Below are 21,151 nucleotides of genomic sequence, written 5' to 3'. Positions count from 1 at the left end.
TCCCCCGGATCCGCATGGCAGCCGCGTTCACACCGCAAGAAATACGAATGCAAACGGACCGGATCCGCATCGCATGCGGATAGGTGCCGTACGGCTCCCATGCGTATCAGGTCCGGCTCCGATGCGGATCCGGTCCGTTTGCGTGACAGAACGCAAGTGGGAATGGGGCCTAACTTGAAGCAAATGAATAACCAAAAAACCTAGTTTATACTGTAACATATAACAAGAAAAATATGTAATACCAAACTACATTTTGTACAGGAAAACAACTTTGATATTTGTAACCCAAGTGTTTATCTCTAAATGATCAGTGGTTTGTGTGTTATACTGTATAACAAATAATAATAAAAATTTCAACTGACTAAAGCTTATTTCCTTTATTCTACAGCCAGATTCATTTAGAAAGTCTTCCAAAATAAAACGGGACAAGGAAAAACACTGCTGTAAAGGGTGTGGAGAGAGCTTCAACTCCATTACAAAAAGGAGGCATCACTGCAAGCAATGTGGTGCAGTAAGTGCTGTGCATTTTCTTAGACTGTAATTTGAATGTATGAAATGGAGTATTGCCTTCTGTTCCCACTGACTGGTGCTGAGCAGTGCTCACTTCTTTGCATGGCCTCTTCTCTACTTCTGCTCACCATTCAATACTGTGGGGACATTCACCCAGGACGTGGTGGCGAGTAAATAACATACATCCTGACGCATTTTCATGCAGTGACGCCAGGAAGCCATACACATGCATTGAGTGGAGCAACACCACTCAACTCCACCACAGATAACAGAAGTGCTGAGATATGTTGACGACTCTAATAGAAGTCAGCAGGGCAAAAGATAATTGAGCAGCAAATAATAAGCACAAAGGTGGAATAGGGAAGCCCATTCAACTTTGTTCAGATTGCTAGTAGAAACACAGTCAACCTGGGCTCAAACAATTTTGGGAACTATTGCCCTTTTATTGTAAGTAAATGTAGCAGAGTAACATTCAGGCCAGCCTGGATGTTATTCTGCTATGTGTACTTACAATCCAAGTACTATAGTTCCCAAAATTGGTTGAGCCTAGGTCAACTGTGTATCTGCTATGTGGATCACTCAACATCATTTCCTGTAAGAGTATGCCCTTAAAGGACACCTTAAAGAGAATCTGTATTGTTAAAATCACACAAAAGTAAACATACCAGTGTGTTAGGGGACATCTACTATTACCCTCTGTCACAATTTCGCCGCTCCTCGCCGCATTAAAAGTGGTTAAAAACAGTTTTAAAAAGTTTGTTTATAAACAAACAAAATGGCCACCAAAACAGGAAGTAGGTTGATGTACAGTATGTCCACACATAGAAAATACATTCATACACAAGCAGGCTGTATACACCCTTCCTTTTGAATCTCAAGAGATCATTTGTGTGTTTCTTTCCCCCTGCAGCTATCTTCCACTGAAGTGTCAGGCTGTTTCTTCCTGCAGAGTGCAGACAGCTCTGCCTGTATGTAATTCCTTAGTATGTGAAAGCCCAGCCAGCTCAGAGGAGGATTTATCCAGCTTGTAAAAGATAAGAGAGAAGAGAGAAGCTGCCCTAATCTAAATAGTGCAGAGAGGGGCCTGGAGGGGGGGGAGATACATCACAGAACCACAACACTGAAGAACTTGGCAGCCTTCCAGACACAGGCTGACAAGTCTGACAAGAGAGAGATAAGTTGATTTATTACAGAGATGGTGATAGTAGAACGTGCTGCAGTAAGCCAGAACACATTAGAATAGCTTTTGGAACTTGTAGGATGATAAAAAACAGGATGCAATTTTTGTTACGGAGTCTCTTTAAGAGAGGAGTAGGAAGGCTGCCATATTTATTTCCTTTTAAACTATGCATATTTTCTGCCAGTCTTGCTGATCCTCTGCCTCTTTTTAGCGATAGTGCCTGACCAAAAATGCAGATGAGATGTTTGGCTAGATTTGCTGCAAGCTTGTTTCAGGTGTGAAGCAGACATTACCAATGCATGAAAAAACCTCAGCAGGACTGCCAGATGACATTCTATCCTGCAGTTTTAATACATAAATGACTGTGCAAGTGTTCTCTTTCTGCATTCTCCCTTCTCCAACCACTTTTTGGAGTGCATCACAGAAGTGGACATGAAAGGGAACCTTAACTGAGAAGGATATGGATTTTTCCTTTTAAACAATACCAATTGCTCGTCAGTCCTGCTTTGGCTGCAGTAGTGGCTGAATCACACACCTGAAACAAGCATGCAGCTAATCCAGTCTGACTTCAATCAGAGCACCTGATCGACATGCTCGTTGAAGGGCTGTGGCTAAAAGTATTAGAGACACAGGATCAGCAGGAGAGTCAGGCCACTGGTAATATTTTAAAAAGAAAAATCCATATCCATCTCAGTGTAGGTTCCCGCTGAGTGTTATCACTTGTCTAAGTGTTCTGATAAAATCGTTTAACTCTTTTTCGATCGCAAGGCTCTAGCCCCTTAAGGACTTAAGTGATTGGCTCACAGTGATCACCTGGTAAGGAGCCAATGAAACTGGCGCCTTACGCTTAGGATTAAGCTCAGCTGTGATATGATAAATGTTAAGTAAGGGAGGATAGGATAAAACTTTGAGAAACGGTTATGTTGCGAATTGGAAGGTATTTTTTACTGCGACTTGGGCTTTTGTTGTTCAGTTGCTATTCAATTGAATACAAATCTTTGCAACCACAGCACGCACGTCACCCATTAGCCATATGATTGGAGAAGAAATGATGATGGGACCAATGAAAATGGCATTGCTTGGCTAAGATGACCAGAAAATGGGAACTACATAGCCAAACCCATGCCAATATCAACCCATCTACACTGGTTCTAAATGTATGCCTGCCTGCATATTTTCATGACCGCTTACTGAGTAGACTTGCTGAGGGTACTTTTCCAGAACTTTTTTTTATACTGTGGACTATTCCAGAGTTCAGAATTTCAGATTCTTTACCACTATACAGAAACATTATTCATAGTGCCTCTGACTTAGTGCAGAGTTTCACTTTTTCACGTGACGTTTTACACTAATGTGACATTGTACGTTAATGCTGTAAGGAACCATAGATGTAAACACTTGAGATTTCTAATGTGCAATATTATTCTTTAACAAATACTTAACTGATATTAAGACTTAGACGGCCGCTGACCTCTAAGGCCCCGTTCACACTGCACGCGTTTCCAGCGGCAGACACGCACGACATCAGACAGTGCATAGAGTGCACTGTCTGATGTTCACACTGCATGCGTTCCTGACCTGTGCGGTCCGGGAACGCATCCTGCACGCATTTTTTGTAAAAACGCGTGGCTGTTCCATTCACCTTTCAGTGATGGGATCAGCCACGCAACGCACACCAACGCGGATGGCGTGCGTCTGCATGCGTTGCGTTCCGCACGCATGGCCATCCGCATTTGTGATGTGAACGGGGCCTACATGTTTCTGTGTTTCTGGATTCACATGCCATTGACATATTTAGTACAAAACTACTTCCGCCTGCTATGGACATCTATAGGCCTATTTGTGTACCCATATTATTGTGCTATGGATGTCTGAAGGTGTTTAATAGTTCAGCGTATTGGTTAAAGGGGCACTATGGGGAAAAAAGCTGATTTTAGTAAATAAAATAAATAAAGTGGACAAGAGGTACAAGTTGTATAAAAAGTAAATGGCTGGAGACATTTAAAGTGGTGTGTGACGGTACATATTGCTGCAGCTGGGAAGATGGGAAGTACACAACTAAGCAATGGAGGTCAGAAGAGCTCACTCACCATGTAGGGGTAGGACTGGAGCAACTGCCATTCTGGCTAGAAAGATCCTTTCCCTGTGATGAGGAGTTGCATGCTGCTGGCAGGGGAGGTCCACCCATGACGCCAGGTGAATGGCGTGCATCAGGCATCAGAGATAGGACAGCGGCATCACTCCGGCGCTGCAGGTCGCCGCTGACTGAGGTCTATTGGCAAGGGGAGGACCTGGGACTGTTGCAGAGGAGGCTGCCGCCAATTGGCTATCTATACTGTGGGAAACTATAGTAGGTACCTATACTGGCTACCTATACTGGGGGCAACTATACTGGCTACCTATACTGGGGGCAACTATACTGGCTGCCTATATTAGGGCAACTATACTGGCTAACCTATACTGGGGGCAATTATACTGGCTACCTATACTGGAAGCAACTATACTGGCTACCTATACTGGGGGCAACTATACTGGCTACCTATACTGGGGGCAACTATACTGGCTGCCTATATTAGGGCAACTATACTGGCTAACCTATACTGGGGGCAATTATACTGGCTACCTATACTGGAAGCAACTATACTGGCTACCTATACTGGGGGCAACTATACAGGCTGCCTATACTGGGGGCACATATGCCTGGCTTACCAATACTGGGGGCATCTATACCTGGCTAACCTATACTGGGGCACCTATGTCTAGCCGCCTGTACTGGGGGCAACTATACCTGGATTTTTGTACAGGGGGCAACTATAGCCCACTACCTACCTACCTATACTGTGGGCTTTTTTTTTTTGGGGGGGGGGGGGGTCGCACCGCAGCTATAATGCATGGTGCAAATTGTTGAGTGCGGTGCGATCATTCCAAATCGGTGGGGGAGGGGAGAGCCATCCTCACAAGTTTGCCTCAGGCAGCAAAAAGTATAGGACTGGCCCTGGCTGCTGGTGATGTGTTTATGTCTGCAGTGTCTCTGGCTCTCAGTGAGGCTGCCTCCCTTCCTTTCTCTCACACAGACTTTTTACCGTGCATGTGTCATCGACAGAGCCAGAGACTTGCACGGGGCCTAAGAGATTAAACACATCCCCAGCGGCATATATCTCCTTATCGCAAGGAGAGGATCTTTTTAGCCAGAATGGCAGTTGCTCCAGTCCTATGCCCACATGGTAAGTGAGCTTTTCTAACCTTTGTCACTTAGTTGTGTGCTTCCCATCTTTCCAGCTGTCACACACCACGGCTATGTTCGCCATAGTACCCCTTTAAGCACCAAATGGCATACAATGTGCAGAATTCATCCCTTGGAGTCAGAGAGAATAACCACCAACGCCTTTAAACAGGATCTGCACCGTCTAAAAGTAACAACTTGCATCTTTATTAAAATAACCTTTAAAAGCTAAGCAAAAAAAGTGTATACGGGTCTCCTGCACATGTCCAACAGCTTAAAGGGAACCTTAACTGAGAGGGATATGGAAGTTTCCTTTTAAACAATACCAGTTGCTTCGCAGTCCCGCTGATCCCTTTGGCTGCAATAGTGGGTGAAGTACACACCTGAAACAAGCATTCAGCTAATCCAGTCTGACTTCTGTCAGAGCACCTGAAGAGAGACACAGGATCAGCAGGAGAGCCAGGCAACTGATATTATTATAAAATGAAAAATCCATATCCTTCTCAGTTTTGGTTCCCTTTAAGAAATAACCTTTCAATTCAAAATGTTGTGGGTCGCTATGGAGACCAGGCATACTTTTTTTTTAAATTAAGCTTTTAATGGTCATTTTAACCACTTAAAACAGAGAAACCGAGAGCCCAATATAATGTAGTATGTAAAGGATCAAAGAGGGATTAGGACAAGTAAGTATAATACTCACAAACATGGGTTACCGCTCAGGCAACCACTGTATAGGCAGGTGGGGAGGTTAAACCTGTCCCCACTCAGGATTAAGATGTCGCTCTCTGAAGAAGGAAAAGAGGGTTTATCACCCTATCCACCTAGGGTGGAAAATCTTGACAAGTAGATGTAGAGAGGCGCCAAAAGGGTAAAATTATGCTAAAATGTTTAAAATATTCGGGTGGCGGCGGTGGACCAGCCACTCAGAAATAGACTTGATGCTGTCGCTTGTAATAAAGACAATTTATTCACATACTCCACGTACAAAATCGCAACGCGTTTCACGGGCACAATCCCGCTTCATCAGGCATTAAACAAAATGAGTATCACACTAAAAATGACAGAGACAAAGGCATATCAGAGCGCAATAAGTATATGTTCGTGTCAAACATAGTTATCATAATCAAAGTAATTTATAGGCAGAAATAAAAACCAGGGTGACGCTTAGTATATTGGTGGGTTATCGGCATGAGTGATGGAGTAGAGGACAATATGTTGAAAAAAATTATATATTTAAATAGTGCGTTTGGATGCATAGGTGAGGGGAAAACAATAGAATCAGAGCTGGCATAAAAAGGCTATAATCAGTGCTGGCAATATAGTGCTCTAAACATATAGTGAAAAAGTAAGGGGGGGTGGTTGGGAGGGGAAATTATTTGGGGTAGTAGGGAGTGGGGGTTTAGTTGGAAAAAACTGTTGGTTTGGTGGGGAGGGAAGTAAAATGGAGTGGAGGGGGAGTACAATAAATGTATGTGGATAATGCAGGGGGGGGAGAACAAAGGAGATTCAGCAAGTTGGAGTTTGAACATTGTGCAATAAAGGCAGCTCAGGTGGCATACAGTAAGGAAGTGTATATAGTATACATAAGAGAGTGAATCAAAGATAAAAAAGTAGAAAGACTTACCAACTGCAGGTCCAATATGCGCTTGGCACCTTTGTGCAATTGTGCCAGTGCGGGACCTTTAAATAGCTATATGCGGCGTAGTTGAAAGGTCGGGCTGTCTAGTGGTGGGCGTGGAGACGGCGAGGTGGTGGGTGTGGGTATGGTGGGGACAACAGGGGGCCTATGGCCAATAAGAAACAGTAGTGTGCTGGGGGAACATCATTGAAATCGCCGCGTGCGACTAAGAAGCCGTGTTGGATAAGTCGGCTAGAATCAGGGGGCGGTGCGCCGTGAAACGCGTTGCGATTTTGTACGTGGAGTATGTGAATAAATTGTGTTTATTACAAGCGACAGCATCAAGTCTATTTCTGAGTGGCTGAAAAAAACCTCCCCCGGCCGCACGCCCAGCAGGTTAACATGGTTATTGGATGCTATTGCATCTATTTTGGGGAGCATGCGCACATCCGCTTGCATTTAGTGGCTGACGTATTTCTGTATTCTCCTTTAAATCTTATTTATATGACTATTTTCTACCATCAACCTATTGTATAACTTAATGGATTTAGCTTTATATTTTTTGGTGCTTTGAATCTGGTTACTTGTTTCTTTATACTTTTTTGTATGATGATACCTGTGGTGGTGGCGGAGTTTCCTTCCCTATTCGGCCGGTTGTCTGTGTTGTGGCTGGTCCCACCCACCCCCTCTGGTGGAGTCGTGTGTGGGCGGGCCTGGCGGATGCGTCGTGGGGGGCCGCGGTGCTGATTGCTCTGTTGGCCTTCTCCGTGGTGTCTGCCCGCCCTGTCCGCCCCGTGTGTGGCGGTCGGGCGAGGCTTGGCGGACGCGCCGAATGGGTTGCTATGGCGCCCTGCCGTCGTGTCTGCCTGCCCCGCCCCCCTGCTCGGCAATGGCCGCCGGTGGGGGCGGGCGTGGCCGGCCTTTTGCTGACGTCCGGCCGATAGGGAAATAAATCCCTGGGGTAGCGTAGGAAGTGACGTAGACCTCCAGTGGAAGCCAGAAGTCCGGCGAAACCGGTTGAGGACGCATGTGCTGCGTCCCGACCTCCATGCCTCTCCCAGCCACTGACCCGGCCTAGCCTCTCTGCCTCTGCCACACGGATACCAGCACATCATCTCCACACAGCACGGAGTTCCACATGCCATCGGTACTTCTCTGGCACAGCAACATAACAGAAAATGCCTGTTGCTCAATTCGGAACTGCGAAATGTCCCAACAGTGGGGGATTTTATTTGTTTGGTAAACCAAAATATTCCTATATATAATCTCATGTATCAAGTTAGGCATCATCCTGCCAAATTTGACAAGGTGTGGGGTATGTGGGTATAGGATGCGAGTTATTCCAAACTTGGATATCATTGTGAGTGGCAGATGTATACCTGGATTTATATGTATGCTGCAATGCTTCCTATGATGATATTGTATACATTTAAGTGGTATTATGTCTGGTGAACTATACATGGAACCCCTCTCTAACCTTTATGCTTACCGTGTTTTGTGTTTGTTATGGGTCTTTATTTTTATATGGTGGGTGGTGAAGTAGGGTTTGATTGCATGTTCTTTTTTTTTTTTTTACAATATGTCCAATACAATATTCTCTTTGAACAACCCCCCCTCCCCTCCCCCCCCCCCCAAAAAAAAAAAAAAAACCAGTATGACGTATGTCATTGTTCAACTGAGATTTGATAATCCAGTCAGAATCAGAAATCTCTCATCTACATGTTTGTTCACAGTATATGGCTAAAGGTTTTAGAGCACATGTGTAGAACTCCAGGCCTGGAGGGCCAGATCCATGCCAGTGTTTAGGATGGACTGAGAAAGAGAGGAATGTGTTCTACCTGATGGACCACACCTTTCCTGATTCAGACTCCTCAATTAATTTGAGCTGAATCAAAAATGTGTGAGGATCTCGGCCCTCGTAGGACCGGTTTGACATACCTGTTTTAGAGGGAGATGATCAAGGAAGCCAGGCATTTTGCATTGTTTAATAGGGAATACATGTCAGCCTCCATGGCTCTCATTTCAGGTGTGCTTTAAGAAGAAGAATAAATATAATACATGACAATGCCCTACACTAGTTATTGACTTCACGTTACCTTTTATAAAAAAAGGTGAAAGGTCTGCTGACTTCTTTTATTTTTCTACCTTCATGAGGTAGCTATTTGGTCAAAGCATTATGGATATGTCCAGATAGCATCAGAAGCCCCATCATTGGCAGATGAGCCTTTTTCTCTCTCATCTAATTCTGTATAAATGCTCTTATTTTCTTTCTTTGATTAAAAAGCAGATATTTGTTTTCCTTATAACTACAAATTGGAAATGTTACCAAGCATAATTTAGCCCGTTTCTGGTAAAGTACAGACTACGTAGTTTGTTTTGTAAAGAGTAGGTAACCTAGGGATGGTTAATAGAATTAAATTAATTTGGAATTGATTCTAATTTTCTGTAAATTTATGGAGCTTGAAAATGGACCAGTCAAATACAGTAACTGCTACTTTTCTTCAATTTTTCGAGGACCACGCCAGCACAAAAAGTAGGCAGTTAAAATCTGACCGAACCAACTGGTTTTAGACACGTCTATCTCCTCATGGTGGAATCTCAGGTATTTTTGTTTTGTTTTCTAAAGCATTTCCTGAATGGCAGTTAAACTGCTACAATACTAAGATACCAAACAGCCTCTCTACTCACTTGCACACTATTTTGTCAGTTAAGGTGCGTACACACATGCGACTATAGTCGTTTGTAACGATCGTTCCCCGATCTTTACCAACGACGATCGTTACAAAAAACGAACCACCGACTATTAAGGCAAACGACGAACGAGCCAAATCGCTACAAAAGAAAGTTCTGTCTCGGCGGATTTTAACCAACGACGATCGTTTGCAAAAGTAGTACATCGTTGGAAACGATCGTTCGTACTAGGCTTGACATGCGCATTTCACAATTTCTCCATGGAACTTCTCATTTTTATGCGCAGGCGCATTAGTTGCTTTCTGTGATGTAACGTTCGTTCTAACGATCAGATCGTTACACACATTTTAAAACTACCTTTACTTAGGTCGTTCTTTCATCAATTAAAAGTTCGTTCGTCGTTCTTAACGAACGATCGTTGTCGCATGTGTGTACGTAGCATGAGACTTAGCAACTGCCATTCAGGAAATGCTTTTGAAAACAAAGAAAACCCTGAGAATCCCCTATGAGGAGATGGACTAATCCAAAGCCTGTTGGTTCTGTCAGATTTTAACAGCTTACTTTTTTCGCTGGAGTTGTCCTTTCATCTGCGAAAACTTACATAAAATGGCTATAAAATTTGCATCAGCTCAGAATTATTTGCATCTAACTGACCAAGGCGGTTTAAACAATTAAAAAAATATGTGCCGCCTAAGTATGGCTTCCTCCTCCCCTACAGCCATGCCAATCCTCGACAATAATGGCAACCTGCAGAGTACCACATCGGGGCATATTTAAAATGTCTTTTTTAAGGTGTTGAAGGTGGGGGCAAGCCTGATGGGCAGTGGTAGAGAGTTCCACAGGATGAGGGCAGCTCTAGTGAAGTCCTGTAGTTGTGCATGAGAGTGCGAGATGCGTGGGGTGGTTAGGAGGAGGTTGTTGGAGGAGCAAATTGCGCGGCCAGGTATATATCTGCTGACCAGGTCAGAGATGTAGGTTGGGCAGGACTTGTGTATAGATTTGTATGCCAAACATAGGATCTTGAAGCTTATTCTGAAGTGAATTGGAAGCCAGTGAAGGGATTTGCGTAGGGGTGTCGTGGAGACAGAGCGGTGGGAGATGTAGATTAGTCTAGATGCTGCATTCATGTAGGGGGGTGATGCGGTTTTGAGGAAGGCCTGACGGGAGGGAGTTGCAGTAGTCCAGGCGGGAGATGATGAGGGCATGGACAAGGAGTATGGCAGTGTCTGGGGTCAGGAAAGGCTGGATCTTGGAGATGTTGCATAAATGGAAATTGCAGGCCTTAACTACGGTTTGGATGTGGGGGGTGAAGGAGAGGGCTGAGTCCAGGGTGACACCCAGGCAGCGGGCTTGTGTGGTTAGACGAATGATTGTGCAATTGACAGTGACGTAGTGGTCTGTGGGTAATGAAACAGCATGGGGCGGGAAGATTAGGAGTTCAGTCTTATCCAGGTTCAACTTTAGAAACCTGGCAGACATCCAGGATGAGATAGCCGAGAGGCAGGAGGATACCTTCTCCATGGTGGTGGTGGAGAGGTCAGTGGTATGGAGGTAAATCTGGGTGTCATCTGCATATAGGTGATAGTCGAAACCCACAGAAGAGATGAGTTTTCCGATGGAGGCAGTGTAAATTGAGAACAGGGGACCAAGAGCAGAGCCTTGGGGGACCCCAACTGAAAGTGGGATGGAGGTTGAGGAGGAACCATTGAAGGAGGTCTTAAAGGAGCGATTTGAGAGGTAGGAGGAGGACCATGCTAGGGCAAGGTCTTTCATACCCACAGATTGCTGGGATTGGAGAAGCAGGAAATGGGCAACAGTGTTGAATGCTGATGAGAGGTCTAGGAGGAGAAGTTTAGTGTATTTTCCTTCGGCCTTGGCAAGCGTGAGGTCATTGACGACCTTGGTAAGGGCATTCTCGGTGGAGGGGCCTGGCCAAAATCCTGATTGTAGGGGGCTGTAGGGGGTCAAACAGGGAGTTGGAGCCAAGGTCATTGGTCATGCATTGGTGGACTAGACGCTCCAGGAGTTTAGATGCAAAAGGGAGGAGGGAGATAGGGCGGTAGCTGGATGGAAGTGAGGGGTCTAGTGAGGGTATTTTAAGTAGGGGAAGTACAGTGGCTTGTTTGAAGTCAGAGAGGAAGGTGTCTGTGAAGAGGGAGAGGTTAAACAGAGAGGTGAGGACAGAGGCACCAAACGTTGGAGGCTTGGGATCCGATCAGGGCAGCAAAGTATTTTTGTTTGGCATCAGTTAATGCAGAATAGAACAGCTGCAGTTTGGCCTTGTACTACAAGAAGTCGTGGGTTGAGGAGGGATTTCCAATATTTGCGTTCATAGGTGCATGTCTGTTTTTGGAGGTTGCGAGTGTGTGCATTGTGCCAGGGCTGTGGGTTGATGGGATGGCTGGAGCTGAAGACAGTGGGTGCAGCAATGTCTAGGGCTGCTGAAAGGGCCTGGTTGTATTGGGCCACAGCGTGGTTTGGGCAGGTAAAGTTGGGGGGGGGGGGGGGGGGTGAGGGAGTGGAGGGGGTTGGCTAGTGCAGTTGGGTCTAGGTTATGCAGATCTCTCTGCCAATGTCCCGAGGGTGGTGAAGGGTGGGGGGAGCATGATGGGGAGATGGAGAAAGTGAGAAGGTGATGGTCTGAAATAGGCCTGAAAGATAAATCGAATTTAAATCGAAATCGTGATCACCAAGATCACAATTTCGGAATCGTCAAAGCAGCAATTATCGCGATCACGTCATTTTCACATGGGGGACGTTTGAAGAAGTGTGCTTGGCAAAACTCCGGGTTCCTGTATGTCACATGACATACAGGAAGTATTCCGTGCATTAGAAGCTATGTCCAGAACTGATGCAGCTTGGGGGACAGAGGAGGCACAGAGAGACACAGAGAGAAAGAGCGGGCACAGAGACACAAAGGGGGCAATAGAAAGACCCAGAGGAGGCATAAAGAGGCAAAGGGGGCACAAAGAGACAGAGGAGGGAACAACTAGGCAAAGAGGGGGAACAAAGCTTGATTGGAAGGAAACCGTGCATCGAATCGAAATCGCAATTTCAGACAGAAATCGCTCAATTCAATTTTTTCCTAAAACCGTTCAGGCCTAGTCTGAAAGGGGGAAGGATGTGATGTCCAGGTTGGGGAGGGTGGCGGATTTAGAGAGAATGAGGTCGAGAGTGTGGCCAGCGTGGTGGGTGGGGAAATTGGTGTGTTGGGTGAGGCCAAGGGAACTAGTGAGGGAGAGTAGTTGAGAGGCTGCAGGGGAGTGAGGATTGTCCATGGGAATGTTGAAGTCCCCAAATATGATGGTGGGGAGATCAAAGGGGAAGATGTGTGGGAGCCAAGAGGCCAGGTTGTCCAGGAATTGTGAAGTGGAGGTGGATGGGGGGGGGGGGGGGGGCGGTAAAGGACTGCAATGAATGCTGGAAGGGGATGGTAGAGGCGGATAACGTGTCTCAAAGGAGGTAAGGTTTTTAAGGAAGGAGGTGGCGTGAGGACACGGAAAGTGCAGGATGGGGAGTGGGGCAGACCCATCCCTCCCCGGACCTGTTGTCTGGTCTGGGGGTGAGACTGAGGTTAAGCCCCCATAGGAGTCAGAGGGGGTGAGCCATGTCTCTGTGAGGGCACAGAGGGTGAGGGAATTGGAGAAGAAAAGGGTCATGGATTTCAGTGAATTTATTGCGGACGGACCTAGTATTCCAGAGGCCGCAGGAGAGAGGGGTAGTGTTGCTTGTGAGAGGTCTGGATGGGAATGGGGGAGTGAATGTGGGTGCAGGAAGGAACTGTTGGGGAGATGGATACAGATTTAGAGTGTGGGGTGCAGGACCTAGCATTCCAGAGGCCGCAGGAGAGAGGGGTGGTGTGCTTGTGAGAGGTCTGGATGGGAATAAGGGAGGAGAGGGAGTGAATGTGGGTGCAGGAAGGAACTGTTGGGGAGTTGGAGACAGGTTTAGAGCGGGGGGTGCAGGAAGTCAGTGGTGGAGTGTGGTGGTGGGAGTTCCATGGTGGTGGAGGGCAGAATGGGAGGTTAGGATAAAGTTGGCTGGGGGTAGCAGGTGAATGCGTGGGTTGGAATGTGGGCAGGTGGTGGAAGCAGAGTGGGGGGCTCGAATTAGATAAGGCGACCTTAGTGAGGAATAGGTGGTGAAGGAGCAGGTGGAGGAAGAGCATGTTGTAATATGTAGGTAGTGGAGGATGGGGAAGAAAGGATAACACAACTATTGACAACATATCTGGTAAAGCATTGAAATATGTCTAAAACTTCTGTGTGGTTATCTTCTTGTCGCATGGTTCTGTGCAGTGTATGGGCTTTTTGTATTCCACCATGCTTAGTAGACCACCTAATGGGCTTGGGGGAATTACCATCTAAATAGTATATCTTGGCCTGCATTTTGGGACTATTTGAGAAGTCAGGCCACTGGTCTCCATTAAGACAGAACCAGCAGAACACCGAGGTACAGAACACTTCTGGCAGGATGAACTATAAATACATTTGAGTTAGGCCTCTTGCACACTGCATGCATTTCAGATTCCGATTCCGCTTTTTAATCTGTTTTTACATCCGATTCCGATTCAGATTTTTAATCTTAACTGCATGCTGCGTTTTTTGATCCGTTTTTCTGTTGAATGTATTCAAGGAAAATCGGAAACGGAATCGGAAACGGAATCGGAATCGGAAAACGGATTTGCAGTGTGCAGGGAGCCTTAAACTGCTTGCTTGAAAATATTTGTGATTGTCAAGACCAGGCCTGTCCTGTCCAGGTCCAATCCAATCCTTATGGCAGTATTCTAGGATGGACAGAGCAATTTGGTACATAGGACCTGATCCAATTCACTTTTACTCCTACGTTTTCTCTTAGGAGATTTTTCATCTTCGGTTTAAAATAACTTTTCAGTACTCCGCAATTGAAAAAGTAACAAAAAGTAGGTGAAAAAGTACTGTCAAAATTATTTTATTGCCTTCTGGCGACTTAACCAGTTTGTGTTCCATGGGTTTTAAGCACAACAAAGCGCAACTCGCCCAGTCTTTCGGGCACTATTACGAGTGACAGGAGCCACCTGGAGAGACGGTGAGGGACCAGTGGCCTCAAGGAAGCTTAAGGAAGCCCCAGGTAAGTATGGAACCTGAGACGCTTCTCGTCTCAGGTACACTTTAAAGTGTACCAGAGATGATTTAAAAAAAAGTTGGATACATACCTGGGGCTTCCTCCAGCCCCATGACCGTGGATCGCTCGCACGCCGCCGTCCTCACTCTTCTCCAGCTCTGTTACTGGGTCCCGTAAGTTCTTTCAGTCGCGGCCAGTCTGCGCAAGAAAAGTGCGCCCTCTACATATCTGTGGTGGTTGCATATAAGGTATATATAAAACTTTTTTTTTTTTTTTTTAAATACATCTCTGGTTTCCTTTAAGGACTATCGGTGGACAACCCTGGTCTACAAAGTACCTTTAAAGTAACGAAATGAAGGAACAACTGAAAGTGGAGGCTTCCATTTGGATCTTTTGGCTTCTCTAGTGTCTAAATCACACGCTTGGTACAAGCATTATAGCTGTTGGGAACAGCACATCTAATCTGTATACTTGTTTTTGGTCAGTGCTTAAAAAAGTATTAGAGGCAGACAGCCAGGCAAGCTGCAAGAAGAATAAAGATGGCAGCCTCTCCATATACATATTACTTTTCTTTATCAGTGCTCTCTTTTTTCTACTTACCATATGTTTAACATTTATTCTCTGCCATTTGCAGGTTATATGTGCAAAGTGTTCAGAGTTCAAGCTCCTTGCAGAAAATAGCCGCCATAATCGTGTTTGTAGAGACTGTTTCTCGTTGAGCTCTGCAGTGTCGAGTCCTGGGGGAGCTGACGTCTCAGAAATTAAGAAGAAAACTAATCTAGAGGTAATCTTTCAGGAAGCCACTAACAAGATATTAATTAAAGCAGCGCAGTGTTATGGCATCAATCCAATAATAGAATTGCTTCTTACCACTTCATTAGCGGCTCTTGTGTGACTTTAGTTCTTCAGCTGCAGTTTTTTATCAACAAGTTTTAGTGCAGGATGCCGAATTTGATGAGGGTTTGATAGAAAAATATATGGATGTATTTATAGTGCTATTTTTGATGTGTAAGGGAAATTCGGATCTTAAGCATGTTTACTAAAATGTGATTTGTGGAGAAAAGCCGCTTTCCCCAGTTAATGAGATGAGATTGCCATTTTTAGGCAATCTTTAAAAAAACGTAATTTAGGCCAGTTTTAGGGAGATTTCTTTTTATTTTTGAATTTGAGCGGAATCTCCTCAACAGAGAGATTCTAAACATTCTCTCCTCCTTCTCCCCTGTATTGTCGTAGCAATAATTGAAGTTTCTGAAATGTTTTGTTTAATTATATATTACAACAGTATTACATGAAAAATAGCAATTATCTGATTAAACAACAAGAACTGGGAAGAGAAATCTCTACGCACAGTGTTTAAAGTGCCAATTTACTGAGTCCTTTAAAGACCTCTCTTATTCAGAAATCTGTTATTTGTCACCCTAGTACCCCCCACACGTACTTTTTTTTTCCGGTGGTGGTGGTGGTGGGGGGTGCTGGTGCAGGGGGAGCTGGTAGGGTCGCTATCTCTTCAGTGGGGCCGTCAGCTCACACAATGTAGCTCCACCCCATTGCACTTGCACCAACGTAATTGCAGAGTAGTGCCAAAGGGGATCAAAGTGTAGGGCCTTGTCCAACACTTTGATCCACATAGCCTGATGCCGTGCCACTGAAGATGTTGTTTCCTGTTTTTAAACATGTTAGAGCATCACATGGTCCAGTAGAGTACTGAACCATGTTAGCCATTGGTTAAAGGAGGAAGTTTTGAATCAAAATTATACCATTTATTGGCTAACATTAAAAGATTCAAAGAATAAGCTTTCCACACACACAATAGACCTTCTACAGAGTCTGAAGAAGGCCACCTGAGCCAAATACTAACTTTTAGAATTTTTTAAAAGTTGTCTAATGAATGGTATCATCCTAATTCAAAGCTCACGGTCTGTTCCTGAAGTCCATAGGAGTGCCGTGATCGATGTTTCAGACATAGTACATTGCACGCTTGCGTGTGCTACTGTATCCTGTTCTTCCTAGGCGACACCCTGGCAAAATGATGCGATTATTAATGGTCAAGCACTGGTGTTTTTTACCACAGTGCTACTCTGCTGCACCACTATTTGAGTGCAGCTACGGAGAGCTACTGCCCATTCTGACATCAAATTGATACTGATTTCATTAGCAACAGTAAAAAGAGGCATGGGGTGCACAACAAACATGTGTGAACCTGAGGCGGCCCTAAGGTAAAAAAAACAGGGATGCATGCCTAAGAGGGAAGCACAGTATGGCTGCACTGGTACATGAAGAGGGGCATGGTCCTGTTCAGAAACCCAACAAGCTCTTGTCTTATTTCTTTCATGGGTCTGCACTTGGCAATGGTGGTGGGGGAGGGAAAGGCACAAGGACATGGGAAAACTCTGCAGGATCCAGAGGCTTCCCTCTTCTTAGATAAGTATTTGGGTTTTTTTTTACCTTAGGGTTGCCTTGGGTACACTTTAAAGCGAACCTGAGGTGGGTTTTAAAAATCCTAATTGCACACAGAGGCTGGGTCTGCATATAATGCCCAGCCTCTGTTGCTATATTGTTCTCCCCCAGACCCCTCCTGCGCTCTGCTTTCCCCCATAAATCAAACCACCGTGCTAGCGACACGCAGCCTGTCGATAGCCGGCTGTTTACATGGCCACTGTCACTATCGTCGCTCCCCCGCCTTCTCCATATCGCTGCTCCCTGCCTACGTCCCTTCCCTCCAGTCAGTGATGCAGGCGGGGAGCGGCGAGATGGAGAAGGTGGGGGAGCGCGAGAGTGACAGTGGCCATGTCCACAGCAGGCTATCGACACGCTGCGTGTCACTAGCACAGCGGTTTGATTTATGGGGGCAAGCAGAGCGCAGGGTGGGGTCTGGTGGAGAACAATATAGCAACAGAGGCTGGGCATTATATGCAGACCCAGCCTCTGTGTGCAATTAGGCTTTTTAAAACCCACCTTGGGTTCTCTTTAAGCTCGTAAATCTTTGCTATAACATTTTTACTCGTGCTTGATGGAATGTGCAGATATTTCAATGGTTAAATGTTCTATGATATGTATAAAAAAAGCTATCATTTACTCTGCTCGCTTGTCCTTGTTATGTTGCCTTGGCAGCTAGTATATGGAATGTTTTAACAAATATTATAATATTGAAGCTATAGGTCTGTATAGCTGCTGAGTTAAAAAAAAATCTATAAAAAAAATATCCTGCATCGATTGAAAAATAGACTTTTTTTTCCTTGTGCATGATGACTGAGAACTGGAACATATTTTCAGACATACCCTGAAGGCGTTTTCTGCAGCAGCTTATACTAATTTTCTTTGAATTAGCAAATTGTGCACTTTTTGCTGGAAACATTAAAAATGTAAATGCCGGCAGGTTATGACAAAGCATTTGGAGTAAAGGAACAAGTGGGCCTTTTGCCAAAACATTGTACACGGCTCAATTATTGAACATTCTCTTACAATTGCTTACAATTCTTAGGTAAATTGAACATCTTAAAGCACGGCGCTGCAGCCTCTTATGTGAGGAAAACTTGGTCGCTGCTTTAGCTCTGAAGATAATAATATGATCAGCTTAGCAGCCACTGAAAATGTTCATGGGAGAAGGGATCTGACCCTTGTCTCAGAAAGCAGAAGCTGATTGATTAAATATCTTCCAAAATTACATGACATGACAGATTTCTGATCAACAAATATCTGAACTGTTGCTCCTTACATTGAAATAATAGACTCTTCTTAAGTGCGGAGTTGGTGGACTTGGTGGTTTTGTTTATTTTGTTGAAGGAAGTGCAGGTTTACTTAAAAAAGTAAGTCTACTCAAAAGTGAGCTCACTTCTGAGTAGATGTCACAAAGCTGAATCATCATCAAAAAGATTGTGGACCTCATTCTGACAATTCCTACGCTGGAGTTTAGGGTCTTCCTACCTATTATTATTATTGATTGTATTTATAAAGCGCCAACATATTACGCAGTGCTGGACAATAAATATATACAATGGTACAAGGATGACAGACATAACAAGGTTATACAACATAGAACAAAGTTATACAAGGCAAACGGTACATGATACATGATCATGCAATTATGGGCTGGTTAGGTAGGCCCAGTAATACAAGTACAGGCTGTCATAGGGAAGGAACACACGATCCTGTAGATTACATTAGGGAAGGGGGTGAGAAACACTAGGTAGGGCTGTGGAATAAATATTTAGTTGAGAGTTTAAGGGATGAATGATTGAAGTATGGCAGGAAAAGTCTGGCAATAGGTGCTCACTGGAAAATGGGCAACAGAGGGACATCCGATATACATGAGAATAAAAACAAGGCACTGTATCCTTAAAACTACACACTGTGTGTTTCATAGCCTCTGGGGCAGCGCGTAGCCGCAAAACCCCCATCAGGCATCCCTTTCATCCCCACTGCACAACACTATGACAAGCATGCAGTAGATCAGGTGTTTCTGACAATATTGTCAGAAATGACTGGATTAGCTGCATGCTTGTTTCTGAAGTTAATCACATACTACTGCAGCCAAATAGATCAGTGGGGCTGCCAGGCAACTAGTATTGTTTAACCTCCCTGGCAGTGCATTTCTGTCTGGAATTATGAGTCAAAAGCAGTACAATTTTTTTCAAGAATTTTTAGGCCTACAATTCTTAAAGGGAATGGAGCACATTCTCTTTCACTGGAATTTCTACTGGCATAGAAGCTGCCATGTCCCCCCCCCCTTCCCACATTCCTTATTTACAGAAGTCAGAGATGCTATCTTGACACACTGACACACACAATGTCTTTGAAGAAACAGTCCTAATTACCCACCCCCTTTGTTGATGAAAAGGTATTGTTTACTTCTTGATAATTGGCTCAATAAAACGATTAGCTTCCTGAAATCTCTGCAGCCAGGGACGGCTGGGCAGGCCTGCTGAAACAGGCTAATAAAACTACTTTGAATGTAAAATACGAGGTAAAATTAAAGTTTATTTTAATAATGAAACAGATTGTTGGCATGCATTTTTCATGTGCTATAGAAATGTCCTGAGTGCTAAAAAAGGTGCTCGGTTCACTTTAAGTCATAACTCACCAAAATATGTTAGAATAAAAGCCTGGTAAACATTCTGCACATAAATAAGACTAGAAAACAAATTTGTTGAATGAATTAAATTTATGAATAAACTTAAAAATTGTGAAACTGTACAAATAAGGCAGGCAGAGAGTAGTCAAAATCCAGGCAGAGGTCAGTGTAGGCGGCAGACAGAGGGAAATCAAAATCCAGGAAGAGGTCAGTGTAGGCGGCAGACAGAGGGAAGTCAAAACCCAGGCAGACGTCGGTGCAGGCGGCAAAATCCAGGCAGATGTCCTATATATGTGTGTGTGTGTACGTGTATATATATATATATATATATATATATATCTCATATGTATATATACATATACACACACACACAGGATCTTCTCAAAAAATTTGCATATTGTGATAAAGTTCATTTTTTTTTGTAATGTACTGATACACGTTACACTTTCATATATTTTAGATTCAAATACACACAACTGAGGTAGTTCAATTCAAGCCTTTTATTGTTTTAATATTGATGATTTTGGCATACAGCTCATGAAAACCCAAATTTCCTATATCAAAAAATTAGCATATTTCATCCGACCAATAAAATAAGTGTTTTTAAAACAAAAAAAGTCAACCTTCAAATAATTGTTCAGTTATGCACTTAATACTTGGTCGGGAATCCTTTTGCAGAAATGAGGCAATCAGCCTGTGGCACTGCTCAGGTGTTATGGAGGCCCATGATGCTTCGATAGCGGCCTTAAGCTCATCCAGAGTGTTGGATCTTGCGTCTCTCAACTTTCTCTTCAGAATATCCCACAGATTCTCTATGGGGTTCAGGTCAGGAGAGTTGGCAGGCCAATTGAGCACAGTAATACCATGGTCAGTAAACCATTTACCAGTGGTTTTGGCACTGTGAGCAGGTGCCAGGTCATGCTGAAAAATGAAATCTTCATCTCCATAAAGCTTTTCAGCAGATGGAAGCATGAAGTGCTCCAAAATCTCCTGATAGCTAGCTGCATTGACCCTGCCCTTGATAAAGCCGCATTGAAGCAGTCATTTCTGCAAAAGGATTCCCGACCAAGTATTGAGTGCATAACTGAACATAATTATTTGAAGGTTGACTTTTTTTGTTTTAAAAACACTTTTCTTTTATTGGTCGGATGAAATATGCTAATTTTTTTGAGATAGGAAATTTAGGTTTTCATGAGCTGTATGCCAAAATCATAAATATTAAAACGATAAAAGGCTTGAACTACTTCAGTTGTGTGTATTTGAATCTAAAATATATGAAAGTCTAATGTTAGCAGTACATTACAGAAAATAATGAACTTTATCACAATATGCTAATTTTTTGAGAAGATCCTGTATATTGGGATGCGAAAGTTTGGGCAACCTTGTTATAATCGTCATGATTTTCCTGTATAAATCGTTGGTTGTTGGCGACGTAGCAATGTCAGTTAAATATATTATATAGGAGACACACAGTGATATTTGAGAAGTGAAATTAAGTTTATTGGCTTTACAGAAAGTGCACAATAATTGTTTAAATAAAATTAGGCAGGTGCATACATTTGGGCACCACAAAAAAGAAATGAAATCAATATTTAGTAGATCCTCCTTTTGCAGAACTTACAGCCTCTAAACGCTTCTTGTAGGTTCCAATAAGAGTCTGGATTCTGGTTGAAGTTATTTTGGACCATTCCTCTTTACAAAACATCTCTAGTTCATTCAGGTTTGATGGCTTCCGAGCATGGACAGCTCTCTTTT

General features: G+C 44.0%; 1 protein-coding gene across 1 annotated transcript in view; it reads left to right on the top strand.

The window, feature by feature from the left end:
- The window catches only part of FGD3 (FYVE, RhoGEF and PH domain containing 3), a 411,633-nt gene that overhangs the window by 374,899 nt on the left and 15,583 nt on the right, over positions 1 to 21,151 (top strand). Inside the window, exons 16-17 of the mRNA XM_068253640.1 lie at positions 389 to 511; positions 14,960 to 15,109. Coding sequence (XP_068109741.1) covers positions 389 to 511; positions 14,960 to 15,109 — 273 coding nt within the window. The remainder of the gene's footprint in view (positions 1 to 388; positions 512 to 14,959; positions 15,110 to 21,151) is intronic.

The sequence above is a fragment of the Hyperolius riggenbachi genome, chromosome 9, assembly GCF_040937935.1.
Source record: "Hyperolius riggenbachi isolate aHypRig1 chromosome 9, aHypRig1.pri, whole genome shotgun sequence".
Classification (NCBI taxonomy): Eukaryota; Metazoa; Chordata; class Amphibia; order Anura; family Hyperoliidae; genus Hyperolius; species Hyperolius riggenbachi.
Note: the sequence above shows the minus strand (reverse complement) of the source record. Positions and strands in the feature narration are given on the sequence as shown.